The sequence below is a fragment of the Lupinus angustifolius genome, chromosome LG16 (assembly GCF_001865875.1).
Source record: "Lupinus angustifolius cultivar Tanjil chromosome LG16, LupAngTanjil_v1.0, whole genome shotgun sequence".
In the NCBI taxonomy this organism is placed as follows: domain Eukaryota; kingdom Viridiplantae; phylum Streptophyta; class Magnoliopsida; order Fabales; family Fabaceae; genus Lupinus; species Lupinus angustifolius.
Window position 1 is genome coordinate 14,206,670 of NC_032024.1, and position 22,784 is coordinate 14,229,453.

At 29.5% G+C, this 22,784-nt stretch overlaps 2 protein-coding genes and 1 long non-coding RNA gene across 7 annotated transcripts; 2 read left to right on the plus strand and 1 right to left on the minus strand.

Annotated features, from left to right (window-relative positions):
- Positions 5,101-7,925, plus strand: LOC109330010 (histone-lysine N-methyltransferase, H3 lysine-9 specific SUVH1-like). 4 transcript variants are annotated; one of them, XR_002105612.1, is made up of 3 exons: positions 5,101-5,214; positions 5,448-7,611; positions 7,794-7,925. XR_002105612.1 is itself a non-coding variant. In XM_019563961.1 (2 exons), exon 2 carries the CDS (start codon positions 5,610-5,612, stop codon positions 7,551-7,553), a length of 1,944 nt encoding a protein of 647 aa, XP_019419506.1. In that variant the 5' UTR covers positions 5,103-5,214; positions 5,601-5,609; the 3' UTR covers positions 7,554-7,710. The 4 variants fall into 4 exon arrangements, 3 of the variants coding, with proteins under 3 accessions (XP_019419506.1, XP_019419503.1, XP_019419505.1); XM_019563961.1 differs by lacking the exon at positions 7,794-7,925 and having other exon boundaries at positions 5,103-5,214; positions 5,601-7,710; XM_019563958.1 differs by lacking the exon at positions 7,794-7,925 and having other exon boundaries at positions 5,104-5,238; positions 5,448-7,710.
- Positions 16,711-18,690, minus strand: LOC109329602. The gene is made up of 3 exons (XR_002105557.1): positions 18,606-18,690; positions 17,504-17,675; positions 16,711-16,846 (listed from the first exon to the last, which is right to left on the minus strand). It is a non-coding gene; the product is annotated as an uncharacterized LOC109329602 (long non-coding RNA).
- LOC109328844 lies at positions 19,951-22,553 on the plus strand. 2 transcript variants are annotated; one of them, XM_019562457.1, is made up of 3 exons: positions 19,951-20,553; positions 20,983-21,875; positions 21,945-22,553. In XM_019562457.1, exons 1-3 carry the CDS (start codon positions 19,986-19,988, stop codon positions 22,383-22,385), a joined length of 1,902 nt encoding a protein of 633 aa, XP_019418002.1. In that variant the 5' UTR covers positions 19,951-19,985; the 3' UTR covers positions 22,386-22,553. The 2 variants fall into 2 exon arrangements, with proteins under 2 accessions (XP_019418002.1, XP_019418001.1); XM_019562456.1 differs by having other exon boundaries at positions 20,983-22,553.

A 22,784-nucleotide genomic window follows, 5' to 3' on the forward strand; every position in this document is an offset into this window, starting at 1 on the left:
TCAATTTGATATTATTTTAGGAAAATGATTTTTACCTTACAAAATCAATCACTAACTTTAAATTTAAAGTTTACATTTTGTGATAATATCATTTTTATTGTGTTTAATATCATTTTGTGATGTATAATGATTTGTATATTGATTTAAGAGTGTATTTTTTATTGTACCGTTTAGGTTTTGAATCTATTGTATTTAAGACTTTCCATTTGATCGACTAGAAAATTCGTTCAAGAGCACATGTGTAATAGAAACGAATCTTCTAAGATGAAAAATTATGTAATTTAAGGTATGTTATTATTTGCATTTATTTGAGAAAAGAGATTTTATGCGGTATACAGAATTGCTTAATTAATATTTTTACTACGTTATAAAACATTTATTAGTCATTTATGTTATTTTAAAATTTATTTAATATAAAATCAATAAAATACTTAACAATTTAACTTCTTCGAGACCCAAATTTATCATGCATCCATTATATTAAGAAACATAAATATGCAGCCATTATAATATATAATATTAAAGTACAACCATTATATTACATTATATAATATTAAAGTGCAATCATTACAATATTTGAATTGTAACAGTGTAATAATATATTTTCATAAAGTTCGAATTGTAAAAATGGAATTGTAATTGTATAATTGTAACCAACAAAATTTATAAAATTTAATAAATATGTTTTTTGATGTTATTTTAAAATTAATAAAATGCTTAACAAGTTAACTTCTTCCCTACCCACACTTACAATGCATGTATTACATTAAAAAACATAAATGTGTAGTCGTTACGATGCATAATATTAAAACATAATCATTAGATTACGTTATATAATATTAAATTACAATCATTATGATATTAGAATGGTAACAGTGTAATAATATATTTTCACAAAATTCGAATTGGATAAAAGGAAATTGTAACCAACAAAATTTATAAATTTTAATATATTTGTTTGTGATTTTAAATTTTCCTTTATAGGTTGTGAAAGTGATCAAATATATTTTTTAAGTAATAAATTATTTGATATTTTACTTAACATAGAATAAAAAACTTAGGAAAATGGCTAAGTCAAATATTAGTATAATTCTAATCAAAGTTATTTCTGATTCCTTAATTTTAGACAATGTTCATTATAAATATAAATTTATAATCATTTATTTTTTAATCATATAATAGGTAATAAGAAATATTTATAAACCATAACAAATATGTATTCTTTAATTTTAGACAATATTTATTATCAATATATTTTGTTTAGAACTTAGATTTGATTCTAATATTGCAATATTACTATTGTAGTATTCAAATAGTAACAATAAGAAATATAATATAAAAATATTATTAATAATTTTATATTATTAATTTTTGTCACTAGTGATTAAGAGTAGTAACAACATTAGTTTTTGAATTTTATTTGTTTGCAGTTATTTTAGAGTCAAATATTAATAATGTGTTTTTTGAAATGAATCTTATTTTATAGTCAAATAATAATGAGTTATAAATTTATTGATAATTTTTTAATTAATATGAAAATGATGTGTTTCTCAATACTTTATAAAGTCTCATGCCCTCCATCTTCAAACAGAATAATATAAAGTATAACGATGTCTTTTTCTATCTATATCCCGTAGATAAAATCAACCACCAAAAATAGAATAGTAACCTTAGGAAAATGACTAATTCAAATATTAATACAATTTCAATAAATGTTTTTTTTTATTCCTTAATTTTAGACAATGCTCATTATAGGTAAGTTTATAGTAATTTGTTGTTTAATTCTAAAATAACTAATAAGAAATATGTATAACCCATAACATTTATCTATTAAATAGAATTTGAATAATAACATAGAGGAATAAACTAAATACAAATAAGGAAAATATTAAGTTAAATATGTATACTATAAAAATTATAGTTCATATTAGAAAAATAATATAAACATAATAATAATTTTATATGTAAACATTTATTTGTTAGCGTTATTGATATTAAAATTAATTTTAAATATTCATATTTATGATTGTATGAATTCATAATATTAAAAATATCAAATTTTATAAAACATAATGAGCCACAATCTAAATAAAGTTAATGAATACTAGAATTGTGATAAAGATAATAATAATTTATTCTTTGAGGATAATATTCTTCCAAATAAAGAAATGAAACTTCAATTTTTTAAGGTGAATGTTTTTGTAATAAAACCTCTACAAAAATTGAAATGTATCATTAACCCTTATATGAAAAAACAATATTTTTTTTGCTTAGATTTAAAGTCATATATTTGATTTGATTTAATTGTGATAATGAAATTGATTCTTCTACATTTATTATATTATAAACAATTATAAGATATATAAAGTTGTATGCATTGCAACACATATTTGATGTATATTTTTTTATTCCTTAATTTAGGCAATTCTCATTATGTATATATATTTTTAGAATTTAGATTTGATTCTAATATTGAAATGTTATTATTTAAAATAGTAACAATAATAAACATATCATAAAAAAATATATTAAGAATGAACAACATAAATTTTTATTGTATCTATTTTCCAGTTCCCAAAGTAAGAAATTAAAACATTTAGTGATTTAATTATCATTTTCAAATTAAATCATTACTGATTTATATTATTAGTGTTCCAATTTAAATATTTTATTTATTGTTTAAATTTTTACTCAAGACTTTTTGCTGATTATATGTTCAATTAATTATTGTATATGTAATAACATTTTTGCATTTACTTTTCTATCTAGGTATACTATCATGAATTTTTTTCATTTAATGCTACTTTCCATTGCATTTAATATTTTCATTTTCACAATTCAAAATTTATACAATCCTTTAAGAAGTTTTCAAAGTAATACATATATTATTTATTAATACTAATAAGTCATTTAAAATGTCATTTAATATTTCCTCACACTCTTCGATGATTAGGCTTGGGTATACATGTGGTCGTATAAAGAATACATTTCATTATTCAATTTTTATGAGCAATTTAGTTGCTCTTACCTTTGGTTTGCTTGTTTCTTTTAAAAGTTTTGTTGTATTAAGAGTTTCTATAATTTTCTCATTGCTTTTCACTATTTTGTTCCTCAAATGTTATGTTCGCTTTTTAATTATCTAATATTACCACAAACTTCTTATACTTTCTAATTAGGCCTTTTAGTTCCGTTTTTCAATCATTATTTTTCTCTCTACATTATGCCTTAACATCATACTTTCAAATATCTCAATGACTCTCATATGTGTCATTAGATGTATATCTCATATTGTACTAATGGTGTTGAGTTTTATTGGTGGTAATAAGTTCTTAGTTATGAATTAATTATATATCAACCTAATGATATAAACTCAATGCATAATATTTAAAATCCCTTAAGCACACATATGATTGTGTTGACTTCATTATAAATTTATATATGACTAATGAATATATGTTTATTCCATCCCAAATTGGTGGTGAACTTATGGATTTATAATTGTTCTTGATAATACAAAAGGTGTGAAAACATTTTGCACATGATAGATATAAATGTGAAATGAAGATTGAATAGTTACAACATAAAACACATACAATTAAATTAGTTTACAATGTTTGTGTTTTTATATATTTCTTTTTATTTTATCAAATTATAAAACAATATTAATAGTATATATATAATATTGATATTTGCGTGCTTCTAAACATGCATCAAAATCAACATGTCTCATGCGAATGCACATGCAATATGCATATTCTTAACGATCTGAATGCACGAGTAACATGTGTTCTTAACCATATGGCACATGTGTTCTTAATAATGTGAATGAACGAGTAACATGTGCATTCTTAATCATGTGAATACACGAGCAACACGTGTATTCTAAATCATGTAAGTGCATAGGTAACATGTATGTCCATAAGCATGCGAATGCACGAGTAACATATGTGTTTTTAACCAAACAAATGCACGAATAATATGTGTGTTCTTATCCATACGAATACGCGAGTAATATGTGTGTTCTTAATCATACCGTATAAATTAATGTCTTGTACAAATGTACGGATAATTTACTAGTTCCTTAAATATAAAAATAACCAACCATGCTAAACCCATTTAGCCTGTGTTTGGATACAATTGGAAGGCTCAAAAGTATCTTTTTGAAGCCTTCTAGCATATTATAATATTTTTATTATTATATTTGGAAAAACCATAATTCAACTCGAAATTATATTAGGAAAGAAGTGAAAATATATCTTTTTTTTAATAAATGTTAGTTTGATTTTTCTAATATTAACTTTTATTTGATATCTCTTTAAAATATCAACTAGTCTAGTATCACTAATTTTTTTCACTATTATTACCACCCTAATATTTTTATTATGAAATCATACTAATTCTCTCATATTTTATTATTACTTATTATGATTCTTTTTACCATACCTAGAATACTTAGTAACTATTTTTTGTTAGTCTAAAAAATCACTATTTTTTAAGAAATTAATATATCAACACTTATTTCATTTGTAGTAAATGAAAAGAAATGATAGAATAAAATTCAAGTGCAATTTAGGTACTATTTATCAAAAAGTTAGTTTAAATAACACAATATAAGCATTGTCCATTTATCAACAATGCTTTTATCATAAATTACTTAAACATAAATCTAATTTATTAAAATTCAATTTACAAAAACATATTCCTCACAACTCAATTTTGGAAAGTGCATCCTAAACACCCTTATATTAATTACCAAGGACCTTAAAAATAATAATAATAATGATATGTGTGAAAAACTTTCTTCATAGAAACAAAGTGATATAATATAAGAATAATTAAAATAAATTAAAATCTAAAAAAATTAACTATTAAAGTGATAAAATTTTAAAATTAAAAGCATGTGTGACTAATAATATTATGAAAAAGAACACCAATTCTAAAATGAATTAAACATAATTATATTAAACAATATCTACTAATAAAGTGTTAGTGTATAATCTACCAATAAAATGTGTAATATTTGATTCATGTGGATAACTTGATAATTTCCTTACCCAAATAGCCTGATGGGCCTTTAGATACAAAAAAACATATCCAACAGTCAGTGTCCACTGCTCTTCCCTCAAAATCTCACTCCCACTTGCGTTCTCTTTCATGCAGCAGCTACATCCATAACCTAGTACAACGCTTCTTCAATCAAAGGATTCTCATAGGGTAACACTAAGTTTTTTTCTCAATGTAAAATTTCCCCTTTTTATTTGTTTATAATTATTTACCTGTACTGATTTCTCAAGCTTGGTTAGAACTGAACGAATTGTAGAGTAGGGTTCATCTATTTTCTGTAAAAATCCCTGCTTGATATCATTTTCTTCTAGGGTTTTTTACTGCGAACAATTTTTTATGAAATAATCTTCAAAATTGCATGACCCTTTGTGCTTTTTCTGCAGAAAATGAGGTTTTGAAAAGCTGTGAAATTGATAACTTTTTCTGGGTGAAAGGAGATCTTTCAATCAGTTTTTGGGGTGATTTTTGTTTTAGTGAAGAGGAGACAACTTTCCAGCTTGTCAAGCTTTTGATTTTCTGTGTGTTTGGTTGAAAAGGGTTTTACAATGGAAGAAAGGCTAGGCCAGAACTCAGTTCCTCCATCGCGTACTATTGATAAGTATAAGATTCTGGATGTTAAACCGATTCGTAGTATGATACCTGTGTTCTCGATGTCTCCTCAAGGTCCAGCCTCTGGGGAGTATCCTTCAGGGTTTACTCCATTTTTCCCATTTGGTGGACCTCAGCAAACACCATCAAGGGGTGTTGCCACACCAGCTCCATTACGTGTGTATAGGGCTAGGGACACTGATGGTTTCGACGATCATGCAGCATCACATTCCCGTGGCTCCCAATCATCCAAAAGGAAGCATGTTAAGAGAACTCCGGTTGTACTTACTGATTCAGGTTTTTTAGTTGGTATTACCCCAGATATAAGAGAAGACGGAAATCGTGATGTGGTTAATCTTATACTCATGACATTTGATGCATTTCGAAGAAGGCTCTGCCAACTTGAAGATGCCAAGGAATTGATCACTGGTTCAATCAAGCGTGCAGATTTAAAAGCTTGCAATACTTTGATGATGAAAGGGATTCGTACAAATATGAGGAAGAGAGTAGGACTCGTGCCCGGGGTTGAGATTGGAGACATTTTCTTCTTCCGAATGGAATTATGTATTGTCGGTTTGCATTCTCAATCCATGGGTGGAATTGATGCTATGCATGTCAGAGGTGAATCTGAGGAGGAAACTCTGGCCATAAGCATTGTTTCATCAGGAGAGTACGATGATGAGGCAGAGGATAATGATGTTATAATTTACACTGGCCAGGGTGGGAACTTCAACAAGAAAGGTAAGCATGTGAAGGATCAGAAGCTTCAAAGGGGTAATCTTGCTTTGGACAGAAGTTCACGACAACACAATGAGATAAGAGTCATCAGAGGTATAAGAGAGGGTGTGAATCAAAATTCAAAAATCTATGTCTATGATGGTTTGTATAAAATCCAAGATTCATGGATGGATAGATCAAAAAGTGGCAGCGGTGGCGTATTTAAGTATAAGTTGGTGAAAGTGCCTGGTCAGCCTAGTGCCTTTGCTGTTTGGAAATCAATTCAGAAGTGGAAGTCAGGCTTCCCTTCAAGGACTGGACTTATTCTTGCTGACCTCTCATCAGGAGCTGAGAGTATTTCGGTAACACTTGTCAATGATGTTGATAATGAGAAAGCGCCTGCTTTTTTCACTTATTTCCATTCTCTTAGACATCCAGAATCATTCAGTTTAATGCAGCCTTCACACGGCTGCAACTGTACTAAAGCATGTGTCCCTGGTGATGTGAACTGCTCTTGCATTAGAAAAAATGGAGGTGATTTTCCGTATACTGGCAATGGCATTCTGACAAGTCGGAAGCAATTGGTTTATGAATGTGGGCCCACTTGTCATTGTTTTCCTAACTGCAAAAATCGAGCATCCCAGACTGGTTTGAAGCACCACATGGAAGTCTTCAAAACAAAGGATAGAGGTTGGGGTCTTCGATCACTCGATCCTATTCGTTCTGGTTCTTTTATTTGTGAGTATGCTGGAGAAGTTATTGACAAAGCCAAGTTAAGCCAGCTGGTGAGGGAAAGAGATGATGACTATGTTTTCGACACAACCCACATTTTTGATACATTCAAGTGGAATTATGAGCCTAGGTTACTAGAAGAAGAGAGTACAAATGACTCTAGCGAGGATTACGCTATACCATATCCTCTAACTATAAGTGCCAAGAATATTGGAAATGTGGCTAGATTCATGAACCATAGTTGCTCCCCAAATGTTTTCTGGCAACCTGTCATATATGAAGAAAACAATCAATCCTTCCTACATGTTGCATTTTTTGCACTCAGGCACATTCCCCCAATGACAGAGTTAACATATGATTATGGATTTTCTCGTGATGAGGGTAGCAATGCACCCAAAGGGAGAAAGAAATGCTTTTGTGGATCATCAAAATGCCATGGTTCATATGGTTGACATTTTCATACAATTGCTCACATAGAACCAGCTGGCATATGCTCTTGTGGCTAAAGAGGTACTACCACGAGGCTCTCTTTCATCTTTCAAATTCCTTATCTATTCAGATCAGAACGATGTAATGTTTTATTAAAGATGAATCAGTTTCATTTTCGAACTTTTCAGTTTCTTTTGTATGTTTTATTTAAGATGATAATAAATTAGAAATTTATGGTTTTTCGTATCAAATGCTTGTCAGAGGTTAGATCTGTTAACTTTACATTTTATCCACAAACTTTTAATCTGAATAGCGGAAACATAAAGCCAGATAAAATTAAACTTAGTAATGTATAAAGGCATGCATCATGTTTCATTGCCACTTTTTATCTCTACCATTTTCTCTACATTTCAATTCATTTTCTTATATTGCTTGTCTTGGAATATTTGTATGTTGCCATTTTCTTATGTTGTTTGTCTTGGAATATATGTATGTTGGCATTTCCTAATCAATTTCCCTTCAACTGAGGATCCAAGATCATAATCCCTTGAATTAATGTCAGATGCTATCTGGGTTCATTATTATGATATTGTATGTATATTTGATGTTGATTGATAGTATTATGACCTCTTTATAATTTATTTATATGGGCATTTCTGTTTGTGTGTTAATTGAAGTTTTCACATTTGTTTTTAACTGAAGTTTTCATTTTTTTTCTTTATCAAACTCAACTTTTTTTGGACATGCGTTACTCAAAGGTACACTGTCCGGTCGGCTCGGGCTTGGGCCATGTGGTATATTTTTTTTTATTTTGATGATGTCGTTGTTGATAATTTTTTGTAGTATCACAAAACAACTTAAAAGAGAGCAACCTAATCCATAACTCATCCAGTAATTTTTCGGTGCCATAAATTATTTTTTAATCCGTTTCCAACAATTTTAAGAAACACAAATGGATGATAGCATTCAACTTCAAGAGCTAGATCAAGTTTAGAAGTTCCAGTTTTGTGGATGCATGCTTCAAAATATCATTGTCAATAATAGGTGTGTTGGACTATAAATGAGTCATGTGAGTTTTTGGCCATAGCCTCATTTTCGTTCCGACTTTGAGATAAACAATCAGTGAAGTTGCATCTTATATAACTTTTGGGCTATGGAATGGCCAAGTTATACTTGACAGCTTATAACTACTCATATCCATCCACATGTTTTTGTCTACTTTGTTCTGTTGACTTGGATTTAGTTTAGAACTGTTTCTTCAAAATTGGGATTTATTTGTGAATTAATGGTATGAATCATATTCTTTGCTAATTGCATTTTCCAGGGTCATTTGGTTGCAGCTGCAGCTCATGACTCATGATGGAGTGAACTAGGTTCCACTCCTGTTATTTATTAGTGAGATCTTACTTTATGCAATGATTACTGCTGAATGGTATTTGGAATCTCCATTCATGGATTCTTGTGTTTTGGCTAGTTGGGTGGGTAGGTTAAGAGAGTTTTGTTAGTGATCAATAATGTCTAGCTATACTAACATATGTAGTCATATTTAAGGACTAAAAAAGATCAATTATTCATTTAAGGAAGCCTAAAACCATTCAGTCTATGCAACCATACTAGAAAAAGGAAAAGGGGGGAAAGTGATGAATTGTCTTCTCAGAACTAGTTCTACTTCTGACCAACTTTGGAACCAATAATACTGAGGAACTTTTCTTGAAGCCCCTCACCAAATGTAAGAATGTCTTATTTCCAAGCTCCACACAATAGTAAGGTTGTTTGCCTTGCAACCTGGTAGTCATGAGTTTAAATCCTCGAAATATCCTTCTCACTTGCAAGGGTAAGATTATTTACATCTATCCTCCTCATATTCCATTAGGTGGGGGTCTCGTGCACTTTGTTGCCCTTCTTCTAATCTTGTAATAAAAGCATCCTATGTAATGTGACCACCCTATGTAATGTGACCACCCAATTCTGTCTCTAAATCAGGCTAATTAAGATTGCACTATGGTGGCATGTGAGAAAGGCCCTCATGTGGTGGTTTGTGATTGAAAGATGTCAAAATGGCTATTTCTAATAGAATCATGAAGCAAAGTGGAGGATGCTTCCACTTAATTTTTTTTATTTCTTTATCATCAATAACATGTTGTTCGATGCGATACATGTAGCGGACCATATTTAGTGTGACCATATTTATTGTGATTAATACTTGATTGTTGTTGTATCATCGATAACTATTGTCATCATGACATGAAAATGTGTTGTATAAGAATAAAGGGTAAATCATAAATGGGGTGTCATGTTAAAAATGGCATGGTCATATTTTATAAACATACCTCCTTTGATAAAGTTGAAGTTGGAAACACTTTCAATGTGGCCCAATTACATAATCACAACTCTTTTCAATTTTTACACCATATCTGAAATGGAAACTTCTTCCTTTTTTAAAAAGCTTCTTGTAACTGAATTTTATTAATTGATTCTATTAATACCCAAATAGGTTTCTTTTCCAAAATAAAAAGTTTGAGACCACTTTCCCCCTCAAGAAACAAGATACTGCTGCTGTAAGCTCAATCACTATAGCCACCTCTCCAACCCACAAACCACCGCATCGAAACTGCCTCATGATCACCATGAACTAGAGCTGGCCACCATAAACCACTCCTCAGTGTGGGGTGTTGCATCCATTATCAATTTCCACTTCAACTAATGTACCTAGGTTGAGAGGAAGTAGGCAAAAAGCAATAGCAGTTGTAATCATTTTATAGTGTTTTGATTGTGAGATTTAGAGAAGATTTCATTTAGCAATGGTGTTAAGGAGCCTTTACAACCAAATAAGTGTTTGAAGATATAATCAACAACCATTTCATAAAGAGATCGACCAATTTGATTAGTTTTTTTTAATTATATAAAACGTTAAAACATGGATTTATATACTTGAAAATAAAGAACTCAAGATAGGAACAAGAAGAACAAAGATTCAAGCTTCATAGAAAAATAAAATTGGCAAGAGTATCGAATAATATCTCATAATATTTTCATTATTGAATTGTGATTACAAAGGTGTAAGACTCACATTTTATAGTAAAATCACAAACAAAACTCAGTTTAACTAACTGAAGTAACTAACTACATAATCAGTTAACCATATTGCTAATCGATTATACAAAACAGAAAACACATCTATTTTAACATAAAAGAATCAGTTTTGATACCTAGGGTCTGTCTGCTGGTTGGATTTTATGGAGGAAAACTAAGTAAATGGAAAACTTCAAAGTCATTTCATAAGTGTATTTTATGACTTTAAAACCTTTCATTTTTATTTAATTCCCTCCAAAATTCAACTCACAAATGAATTTTATGTGTTGTTTTGACAGGGCTATACTAAACTTTTATATGAAAAAGCTAAACTTTAGGTTCTAATGAAAACGTTTTTTAGTTAAATTGTTAGAATTGATAATAACTGAATTTTTTCACTAACCAGAGTGTTACGTACTATTAATCATTTTAACTTGCCAAAAAAATAGATTAGACAATTAAGATTGATTATTAGCTTTTATCGGAATTAAAATCATTTTATATTTGGCTACAACAATAAAATGGAAGCTTAAATTGAGAAAATATTTTTTCTCTCTCTAACTTCTCTATTGTTTTTTATATAATAAACACATCTATCTATCTATTAACATTATAATAAAAAAAAAAACTCCTTCATGTCACATCCTCCTCACATGTTTTTCCTTCATGCCACATGTCATATTCTCCTCACATTTTCCCATCTTAAAATGTTCTAAGTTATTAAAAAATTAAAAAAAAAAACTCATTCATGTCACATGTTATTAATGTATACCTTCCTACACTATCCTTACTTTTTATATATTTTATATCTTAATAATTTAATACTAATTAGGGATTGGTCTATGTCGCTACCCCACCAAAATTGAGTGTTTATAATACCTATGATTTGTTATGTTAAAATGTAATAGACATTGAACATTAGATGGGATTGAAATCATTTTTCACATCCAAACTATTTCTTTACACTAATCTATGTATATTATTTAACGTTTACTATTCATCTAAGAATAATTGCATTTTTACACCTCATCAAAGTTTTGTAACACACACTATCCTTACTTTTTGTATGTTTTATATGTTAATAATTTAATACTAATTAGTGATTGGTCTATGTCGCTACCCCACCAAAATTGAGTGTTTACAATACCTATGTTTTGTTATGTTAAAATGTAATAGTCATTGAGCATTAGATGAGATTGAAATCATTTTTCACATCCAAACTATTTCTTTATACTAATCTATGTATATTATTTAACGTTTACTATTCATCTAAGAATAATTGCATTTTTACACCTCATCAAAGTTTTGTAACACTTTTCCAACTGAATTTTAATATTTCAGATGCTTTGAATTTTAATTTTTCTCTATTATAATTGAAAAATCAAATTCCAAATTGAAGTTTTTTATAACTTTTAAATATATTTTTAATAAAAAAACTCATTTAGTATAATGATTTGATTTCCATTTTTTCACTAAAATTAAAATTGAAAAAATCATTCCATTTTCTATAAATTTTAAAATATTTATTTTAATAAAAATAATATTGTATCATGTTTCATACTTTCACTTTGTTATTTCCATTAGAAAATTCAAATTAAAAATTGCAATTTATTTTTATTATGTGGTTGAATATGCAAATACACAGGTAAGACGTGTATTCTTAATAATATGAATGTGTAAGTAACATGTGTGTTTTAACTATGCGAATGCAGGGGTAACATGTGTTTTCTTAGTAATGCGAATGTACAAGTAACATGTGTGCTTTTAGTCATGCGAATGTACGGGTCACATATGTGTTCTTAACAATACGAATGTACGAGTAACATATGTTTTTTAACCATATAAATGTACATGTAATATGTGTTATTAATCTTGCAGCAAAGAAGTATTGCTCCGTGCATCGTTAATGAAAACAAATGAACATGAAATGTTTTTTATCAACGTTATTAAAATCAGGCCATACATCATACCAATTACTAATTTAATGGCTAACTAGTTGGCATTTGGCAACTGATTAAATCGTGTATTGGCCAAAGTAAAACTATATAACGTGAAAATTTATTGATTGATAGTAGGGGTGATGAGTAGGGTTGGACTTGTCCTTATCCAATTTTAAATGATGATTGAGTCAATTTTGGATTCGGCTCTATATGGCTATACCCAAAGCTAACCCATCCATGAATAACAATCGAAACAACCTTCATATCTATAGATTAAATATAATGCATATCCATTTTACATAAAGTTTTTTCAATATTATTTATTATTATAGATATATAATTTGACATATGAAATAATAGATGTATAGATATTATTAATCATCTACATATTATAAAAGATAGAAACTCGATGATGTTTTTGACTAAAGAGATGTCATTAATATATACCTAATTGAATAGAGACACATATAGAAATATGATGAGTGAGTAACCATAGGACAAATCTAGATCATTGACCCGATCTTATTTGAATCTGATCATGATCGGACCAAGTCAGATAAGTGGGTATACTATGGTCCTGCTCACCCTTTGTTGGTAGTAAAAAATGTTAAAAAACAAAACAACATAACGTCAAGCATACCAAGTGACATGGCCAAATATATATTAAACGTATTTATTTTATGTGTTTTTATTATTATTGAAACGTAAATATTATTTTATGTGATGATACTTTCAACTTATTATAACTAGCATGTCGACATCCATTTCGTGTCTGTCGATCCGCATTCTTATTTTATAGTATTAAATATTTAATGTTTATATATTTTATTTTAGAGAATTATATTACTTTTTATTGAGTATAGATAATATTATAATTTATGTAATAGAAAAATATGATAATGAATTGTGATATCACTAAAACTTACATTAAAAATTGTATTGGTGATTTGATATTTTTTGTGCATGTAACTTACTCTAACTTTCATTAATATTTCTTTTATTATGTGAGAAAACATTATGGTAATAGTTAATTAGAAGGGTAAAATAGGCAAAAAAAAGTTATACCATATATATGTAGTTATAAGATGTTTTGACTTTATATATACTAGCGTGTTGACATGCACTGTCGTGCCTGCCAACCCGCTTTCCTATCATTTATAATGTATAGTTTGTATGTCATAAATGTCAAGTATAATATTTTATGTTAAATATTTGTAATCTACATTTGAATTTATTCGAATTGTGTAATGTTCAATTTAGAAAACTGAACATTCATGTTCTACGTTCAAAACTGATAGTTATAATGTAAGAAGAAATATTTAACTAAATAATATGGAACATATATTGGTTGGAGAGGAACATTGGGTTATATATGGTTTTTTAGTAAAAATTAGAAAATAGTGAGGGTAAAATAGGGAGAACCACAAATTACACAATGGTGGGTGGTTATTTTGGGTTTTCCCTTTATAAGTAGTACTAGTAGGATACTCGTGCATTTGCACGGGTAGTAATGTATTTTGCGTAAATTTATTTAAAAAGTAAAAGCATAATTTGTTAATAAAAATGTTATTGAGCCCATAAAAGATGATATTGATATATTTGATGTCGGTGTAGAGTTGTCGGTGAATTAGATGTTGTTGAATTTATTATCTATACTTCTATACTACTTATAAAGGGAAAACCCAAAATAACCATCCACCATGGTGTAATTTGAGGTTCTCCCTATTTTGCCATCACTATTTTCTAATTTTTACAAAAAAAAATCATATATAATCTAATGTTCCTCTCCACCTAATATATGTTCATATTATTTGGTTAATTGTTTTTTATTCTTACATTATGACTATCGGTCTTTAATGTAGAACATTATACTAATCAAATAAATTCAACTGTAGATTACAAATATTTAACACAAAATATTATGTTTTACATTTATGGCATACAAACTATACATTATAAATGATAGGAAAGCGGATTAACAGACACGATAGTGACTGTCAACATGCTAGTATTAAATAAATAAAGAATTGTTACAAATTAAAGAAAAAGTTTAGAAAATATTGTAAAATAAGTTGTAGGATACAATTTGGTGGTTTCTATTGCATTGTCATGATTTTCTAGACGCATATTCTTTGGAAGAGTTAAAATTATATATTAATATCAATGATATATGCATTGATTGTTACATGTACAATATCTGAACAACAACCTCTTGGAACCATTGACAAGATTTGTCTGAAATCACCTCAAAAATTTCAATCTTTGCTCTGAATAAAATGGAGTCATTTGTTGTCATAATCATTACATCTCCAAGACTTTAATTAAGTGTCTCGAAGCAAAACTTATGTGTTATTGAAACTTCATCCCATATAATTAACTTTGATTGTTTCAATAAGTCTGCAACTTCAAACCCGTAATGAATGTTGCAAACAGAGTTGTTAAGACTTGGTACATGTATTTTGAATTTAGAGTATGATATTTTATCCCCAATCCTAATAAAGAAGTTATTCTCAATATGTTTTCCATGTCCTTTAGATGCATATATATATATATATATATATATATATATATATATATGACATTTTTAATATTTTTTTAATATGATCTTTGCATTGAGTAGTGTGTGTTTGATTAGAAAAATACCTTAGACTTGACTAATTTTTTAGCAAATGATATTTTCCCAATGACATAAAAAACATGGAAGCTCACATACAAAGATTATTAAAAAAATTCATTTGTTACTAAAAGAATTTATTTAACTAAAACCATTTATTTAGCTAAAATATAAGTGCATGTAGTTAAAATGATTAGTGTAGTTGGGGTAAGACATTTGATATTGTAAGTAATTCACTTAATTTAGTATTTGGAAAAATAATATCTACAATATAGTTAAAATTTGCTAAAAGACTTAAACATGAAGTGAATGGCTCACACCACTTCCATCCCCCATGAATGCAGTTCCTAAGGCCAACATGTAATAATGAAAACCCATAGCTATTGACTCCATTGTTAACAATTCAAAATATAGATATCATTATTAGTTTCAGGAAAACCAAAATGGATATTAAACAAAAAAATGAAATAAAAAATGCAAGTTGAAAAAGGACTAAATTTTAACAATAACCTAAGATGGTTTTGAAACTATACAAAACCTTAAGCCTTGAAATTGGTCTATTAGTAGGTGATTTATATCTTCTGTGTCTTGGAACTTCCATGACCTCTATGACACTTTGTAACTCTTTGTTTGCTTCTAAACCTTAACGTTGAAGAAGAAGAAGTAAAAAAGTAATAGGATGAGAGAAAGTTAGTGAAAATATACGAACTTGGGATATATGTACACAAAAAATGACTCATTGAAATGCAGTAAATAAGGTTCATTGATTTAGATAATGAAAATGTAATGTCTAACTAAAAATGCACAAAATATGCTTGATTGATAAAAAATGATAAAAATGATTCATTTTTAATAAATAAGTTAGATAATGAGCATGCATATCCAAAATAACATAAAAAAATAAAATGCAGAAGTTAGAATGGAGGAAGTAAGGAATATATTGAGCTACAAATAATATTTTCACTTGTTATACATTGCAATCCATTTTTCTATAGCAATCATTCAAATAAAAACTTCAAAAGTTGCATCAAATACATGACAAATTTGCAAAGACATTGTTAAGGCAATAGAACATTTGAAAAGACATTAACTGATGACACCAATTTTATACCGTAAATTATCTACAAAACACTTTTTTCACAAAGTGGAGTCAAGTTTTCCATCTAGGTGTTATATTGTGTTTGTTGAATAGGAGATGGTAATTAAAGGAGAGCAATTAAACTATTAAAATTCATTTATTAAGAAAATATTATTTGTCTTGGGATACGGCTGCGTGAGAATCCAATGAAACTCTTTTTTCCACCTTTTTTATCTTTAATAGAAGTCAAAACTTATATAAAGAAAGAACAATAATTTAATAGAAAATTTGTCTAAATAGGAATTAAAGATAGAAAAATATGAAACATACATAGACATAGTCATTAATGCTACATTTAAAAAAAATAAAAAATGCATACTTTCACAACCTCTAAATTAAGCTCGAAAAAAACTGAATAAAATAGGAGTTAAGTAAAGCTAGTAACCTTCAAAATCAACGGGTAATGATGTGTGTAGTAAAAAAATTTAGAATGGTTGAGATCTAACCGGTAATGAGAAAAGGAAAGTAAAATAAAAAGGTCTATGATGAAGTAGGTCGCAGTGTATGATTCTCTTGGTTCCAACAAATTGTGCTTAAATGATTGTGGGTTACCTGCCCATAGTTAGAGATTTTAAGTGAGTATTAGGAGAAAGTAGATCATAGTTAGAGATGAACTTATGAGAAAGGAGTAAAACTTATTTGGATGATATTAATGTTGTTGGGTATGTAAAATCTCATAATCTAGTTAGTAATGTTGAACTAAAAAAGCAAGCAAAATAATTTATTTAGTAAACATGACAAAGATAAACTCACTGTGAGATACAAAAGACTCAAAAACATGCATATTCAAAATAACATAAAAAAGTTCCAAATAAGTTGTAATAGAAAATTATGATGTAAAAACAATAGCAGAATGATCATATTATGAACAATCTAGCTGCTAAACGTAGTATTAATACCTACCACCATCAGGTATTTTCTCTTACAAGATGATTCAATCATGGTTATATCTTCTTGAGCATGAGAGCCATTTTGTATAGACGCATGAGCTACCCTTACGGTAGTCAATTTCATCTCTAAATGTGAAAAAGCTTTGTCTAAAGTTCTATAATCAATACATTCTCCTAAAGTTTAACATGTAAAATAGAAAAAAAAATTATACTTAAAAATGAATAACATAAAGAAAATAAAATAAAGATATGCTTTCTTGTATACCTACCATATAATTTTTCAAATTAATAAAATAAAGAAAATAAAACTGATGCTTACAATTATTGACCCAATTTATGCTTTAATCCTTGAAGATTCTCCCACAACACTCTCCATTATCGTGTACCACTCACCAATATGTGTGTGTTCCACCATATCCTTGTTGGCTTTCAGATAGCGTATCAGTTTTAAAACCCAAAGACAGCGAGATCAGCTAAGTTAGGCTTCAAACCTGTTGAAAAGATAGAAAAATATTTAGTGTCATATCTAAGGAAAGCAGCATTACTATTAATCACATTAACACTAAAAATATTAAAATGAACTGAAGCAAAGGTTGGAGACTTCGAATGGTTACACAGGTTCTAAATTGGTAACTTTTCAAGGTTCTAAATCAATGTAGTGGAACTATTGTACATTAATTTACCCAAAACAGAAATCTAATTGTTCTTTTATTCTTTTATACATCTATACTATAAAAAAAATTGTATTATGCAATCATAAAAATTAGACATTAATTCTGTATCCCCCGTCTTTCCTGATATAGCCATAAAATAGACAACAATTTTAAAGTCTAACAATTTCCAGAAACATCAAGTCTCGAAATGAAATGTTAGTCTCAAAATGAAATGTTTAATATATATAATTTTCTTATCATATATTGATCTGGAGCTATATTCCCTAAGATGCTAACAATCTAATATAAGGTTTCAAAATGAAATCAAAGTACCAACACCCAACAACATAGAGATACAAAGATAAACCTCTCTAGTTAAACACAATCTTAAATTTTCAGGATCTTATTTAACATAAGAAATGTTAAACAAACATAAAACATAAACCACAATTATTTAGACATTTCATCAAACACCTTATGATTATTAACCTAAAATGACAAAATGTGAAGAAAAAATGGGATACACAAAGAAAATCACATAGAACAAAATCTCAAAGCTAACACAACATTTTGTAAAAAAATATACAGATCTAAAAATTTTGATCTGAACAAATGGGATAGAGTCATACACAATAAATATATGTTAAAGAAATGAAAATGCATACTTGTTTTCGGTCAAATAAAAATAAAATAATAGTTTACACAGAATGAACATGCAAAAACTCTTTTGATATAAAAAAATATTAACTTATCAAATAAAAATGTTACCTTGTTAGTAAGGAAAAAAATATAGAGGATCTGGATGAAGAAATAAATTTGAGGAAGGATGAAAAAAGATGGTTCAGGAAGATGAAGAAAGAAGTCTAAGGGAGAAGAAGGTAAGAAAAAGAAAGACGTTTAAGAGAAAGAAGAAAGTAAGAAAAAGGAGAAAAAAAAGGGTGTACGGTGGAGAAAAGAAAGTTTGAAGTGGATGGTGTAAAAAGTGAGACATAAAGAGAGAGAAATAACATCATATTTACGAAAAATTTACAGATGTGGTGCACCTTGACCGAAAAATTACGGTTTTGGTGCACCTTTTAGAAAAATTACAAAACTAGTGTAACTAATAGAAATCGGCAATTCCATTGCCGATTTGTGTATTTTTTTCTCTCTCCTCCCCAAAATCGACACTGGGGAGGGAGTTTTATTAAAATATATATTTTTAATCTCTCCCCTAAATCGTCAAGGGGGGAGGGGGAGGGGGAGGGGAGATTTATATTTTTTATTTTATTTTTTTTCTCCCCCTAAATCGACAATGAGGGAGTTTTTCTTTTTTTTTTCTCTCCCCTAAATCGACAACCGGAGAGTTTTTGATTTTTTTTTAATTTGTGGGAGTTTTATTATTAGTTTTAAGGTTTAATTTTTCAAACACAAATCCTAACAACACACAACATAATAAATTTTGTCAACCCCACAAATTAAAAAATAAATAATCAAAAACAACTCTCCGGTTGCCGATTTAGGGGGAGAAAAAAAGTATAAATCTCCCCATTGACAATTTAGGGGCGAGATTAAAAAAAATTATATTTTAATAAAACTCCCTCCCCAGTGCTGATTTTGGGGGAGGAGAGAGAAAAAAGAACACAAATCGGCAATGGAATTGCCGATTTCTATAAAGTTACATTAGTTTTGTAATTTTTTTAAAAGGTGCACCAAAACCGTAATTTTTCGGTCAAGGTGCACCACATCTGTAAATTATCCTCATATTTACTCATTAAAATTGTTTTATTATTATTTTAATAATAAAAGATGCAATGTCATACTTAGCCTTTAAAATTCCAAGTGTCAAGCAAATGGAATAACTATTTTAATAATAGCACCAGCCCTTTGCATTCTTATAAAGATAGTAGAAGATAGATATATAGTATAGATAGTATAGATAAAACATTCCAAACTAATTGTCTAATTAAATATTTGTGTATGATAATTTTTTAAAATTTAGAGTATAATGTTGGATCCAACCAATGACCTTTTATCCATATGGGGTTAATGGCCCAAATAAGGGAGGGAAAAACCAAATCATTGAGCCCCAATTCCCATTTTTGCAATATCATCTTTCAAAATTCATTACTCATTCATTCTTCATAATCTATTAACAACATTCATATTATGAAGTGTAGTGATAGTACCGTGAAAAAAGGAGACATAGTATGGGTCAGAATCCAATTCCCTCATCAATGGTTTCCAGCACTTGTTCTTCATTCCAACAACCTCGGTGTTTTCCTTTCATTCTTCAACCTCAAACCAACAACCCCATTTAACATCTCTTCCTATTTTCCCCATTCCGATGTTGTCCCTTTTGAACAAAATTTCCATACTTTAATCAACCTTCACAACAATAATACCAATCATGACAAAGTATGTGAAAAGATTTTCTATTTATTGCTTGATTCTGCATTGAGATTATTGGGTCAGAGAGTAATTTCGAGTTTGAGTTGTCGTTGTTGTCAAATTGGGATTAAGAGAAAAGGGTTTGATTATGAGATGTTGCGTGATTCTAGTTCTTATTGTATTGACCCAATTGGGGTTTTGGGTTTTGTTTTGAAAGGTGCTGTTTTTCCATGGGTTGATGTAACTGATTTTACTTATGCTGTTAGAGTTGTTGCTCAGGTTCATGCTTTTAGAAGTTATTGTTGTGTTCAACAGAAAAAGGTGTACAAAGAAACTACCAAAAGAGGTAAAAGTTTTCCCCCATTTGAGTTGTTGCATAGATATGGTGCAGTTTTTTTTTTTTTTGAGTTCTTGTAGTGTTGTTATGCAATAAAATTAGGGAATAAAGAATGTCATGATGTGAGGAGAGAAGTTATCTCCTCACACCCACTCATTAATAGACATTTATGTTATTTTACCTTTTGTTTTCTTATTTATTTTAAAAATAGGTAAAAAGTAGTTATGTGTCATTGTCTAACTGATGTAAGGAGAGAAATTATGTCCTCACACTGGGAGATACTTTATCCTCATAAAATTATGATATATATATATTTTTGGGTGCGACTAACTTGCAAACTGCAGAGGCCATACGTTACCTAGGTATCCAATTTAGTGACCTACAGAGGCCATACGTTACCTAGGTATCATATAATTATTATCATTATGTTTTTTGTAGGTGATGATGTTAAGTTGCATCCATATTTATCTTTGGGTCAGAAGATGCACTCAGTTACTCAAAAACCTGTTGCTTCGGAATCCAAGGATGAATATATTATCATGTCTAAAAGGGAGGAGAAAAACATGGCAATTGGTTCTATAAGGAAAAGAAAGCGATTAGAGGAACCTGCTCTCCGTGATTGTTCTTTAACAACGCGGAGAATTCTATCATTTTCCTCAATGAATGAAGTTCTTGCATCTCTGCAGATAACTAAATCAGGAGAGAAAGATAACAACGCTGTTTCCTTTTCGTCATCTGCGTTAGCCAATTGCTTCTCTAGTTGTGATGGAATGGAGATGGATTTATACAAGGCTTTCTTATTACAATCTTCTATGAAGTTGAAAATTCCAAATCCCGGCCAAGGTTTTAGTGTAACCCTCCCATGTGAAAATATCAGTGCAGCTTGTGACACCCCCCTTTTGAAAGAAGCATCTTGTCACATTTTCCCTCAAAGTGGCCAAGTTCAGGAAAGTGAAGGCAATGCATATAAGTCAACATTTACAAGGCCTTGCATTTCACACTTCAAGATGCTTGAACCAGAAGAAAGTGTCCAGAAAGATAAACGGATCCGCATGTGCTTTAGCGAAACTACCATAAATTTCACTGATGAAGTTCAGAAAGTGGATTTGAGAAAATGTCAAAATTTGACTTTACAGCAGTCCTTTGCCCATGATTCATTGCCTAATTTAGTGCTCGGCTTCCATTCTGATAACTACGAGCCTGATGCTAGTACAGTGAAAACGAACGGTATGTTAGGACGTAACTTGTCCGTTTACCGCAAGCGGCTGCAAATAAGAAGCAATGACGATGCAACACCTCTAGAGTCAAGAAAGTCAGCAAGAGCAAAATTATCTTTTGCGGATTGTTTGGTGGAGGACAAGGATCACTACCAATGTGTTGCTTCTTCTTCAATACTCAATTCGAAAGTTCGACAGCGATCAAGAACACATGTCCCTATTTGTTCTACATCTCTATACATGAAGTTCCCCAAGACTTTCAACTTACCATCAAAGGGAGTGCTGATAAAGAAGTTTAGTGGATTTGGCCCAGTAGATTCTTCAAAAACAAGACTCTTTAGTGATACCAGCTCAGCTCAGGTGGTTTTTTTCCACGAAACCGATGCAGTTGCTGCACATCTTTATGCCAAAGAAAAGAAGGTGCCTTTTGGTGAGGCTAATATCCGGTTTTGGCTTGATCCTATTGTGCAGAAAAGAAGAGGATCCAAGCATTTTGATTTCATGTCTCCATCAGCAAGGAAACCAATTGGATCGCCGCTGAAATCATGTCTAAAAAAATCCAATTCCTCGAGACAGGAAGACAGAAAGAAACATTACAGGGTAAGATTTACATTAGAAACTTAGTTGCCTCAAATTTACTGTATTAAGTATGTTTAGAACATTTATGGAATGCTTTTTTGTGCTCATGTCTGTTCCTTTTTTACCATGGATAACCACAATGTAGAAGCTTTATCTCATATATCTAATGATGAAGTGTTAGGATTCAAAACTCCTTTGAAAAATTGTAGATGTACCTTTTGCATGAAAGTAATGTTATTCTACTATCTTTTTCACTCATCCACTATTGTTATATATTATCTGCCCCCTTTGATGTTGTTCTATTATACGAATAAAGAAATGTTACAGGGACAACTTTACAACAACAATCAAGTTTTGATTTTACTAGGATAAGAAAAAGAAATGTTATCCAAATAAAAGAAATGTTTGTTTGGTTTAGGGGACATGTCAGTCTTGTACAGACAA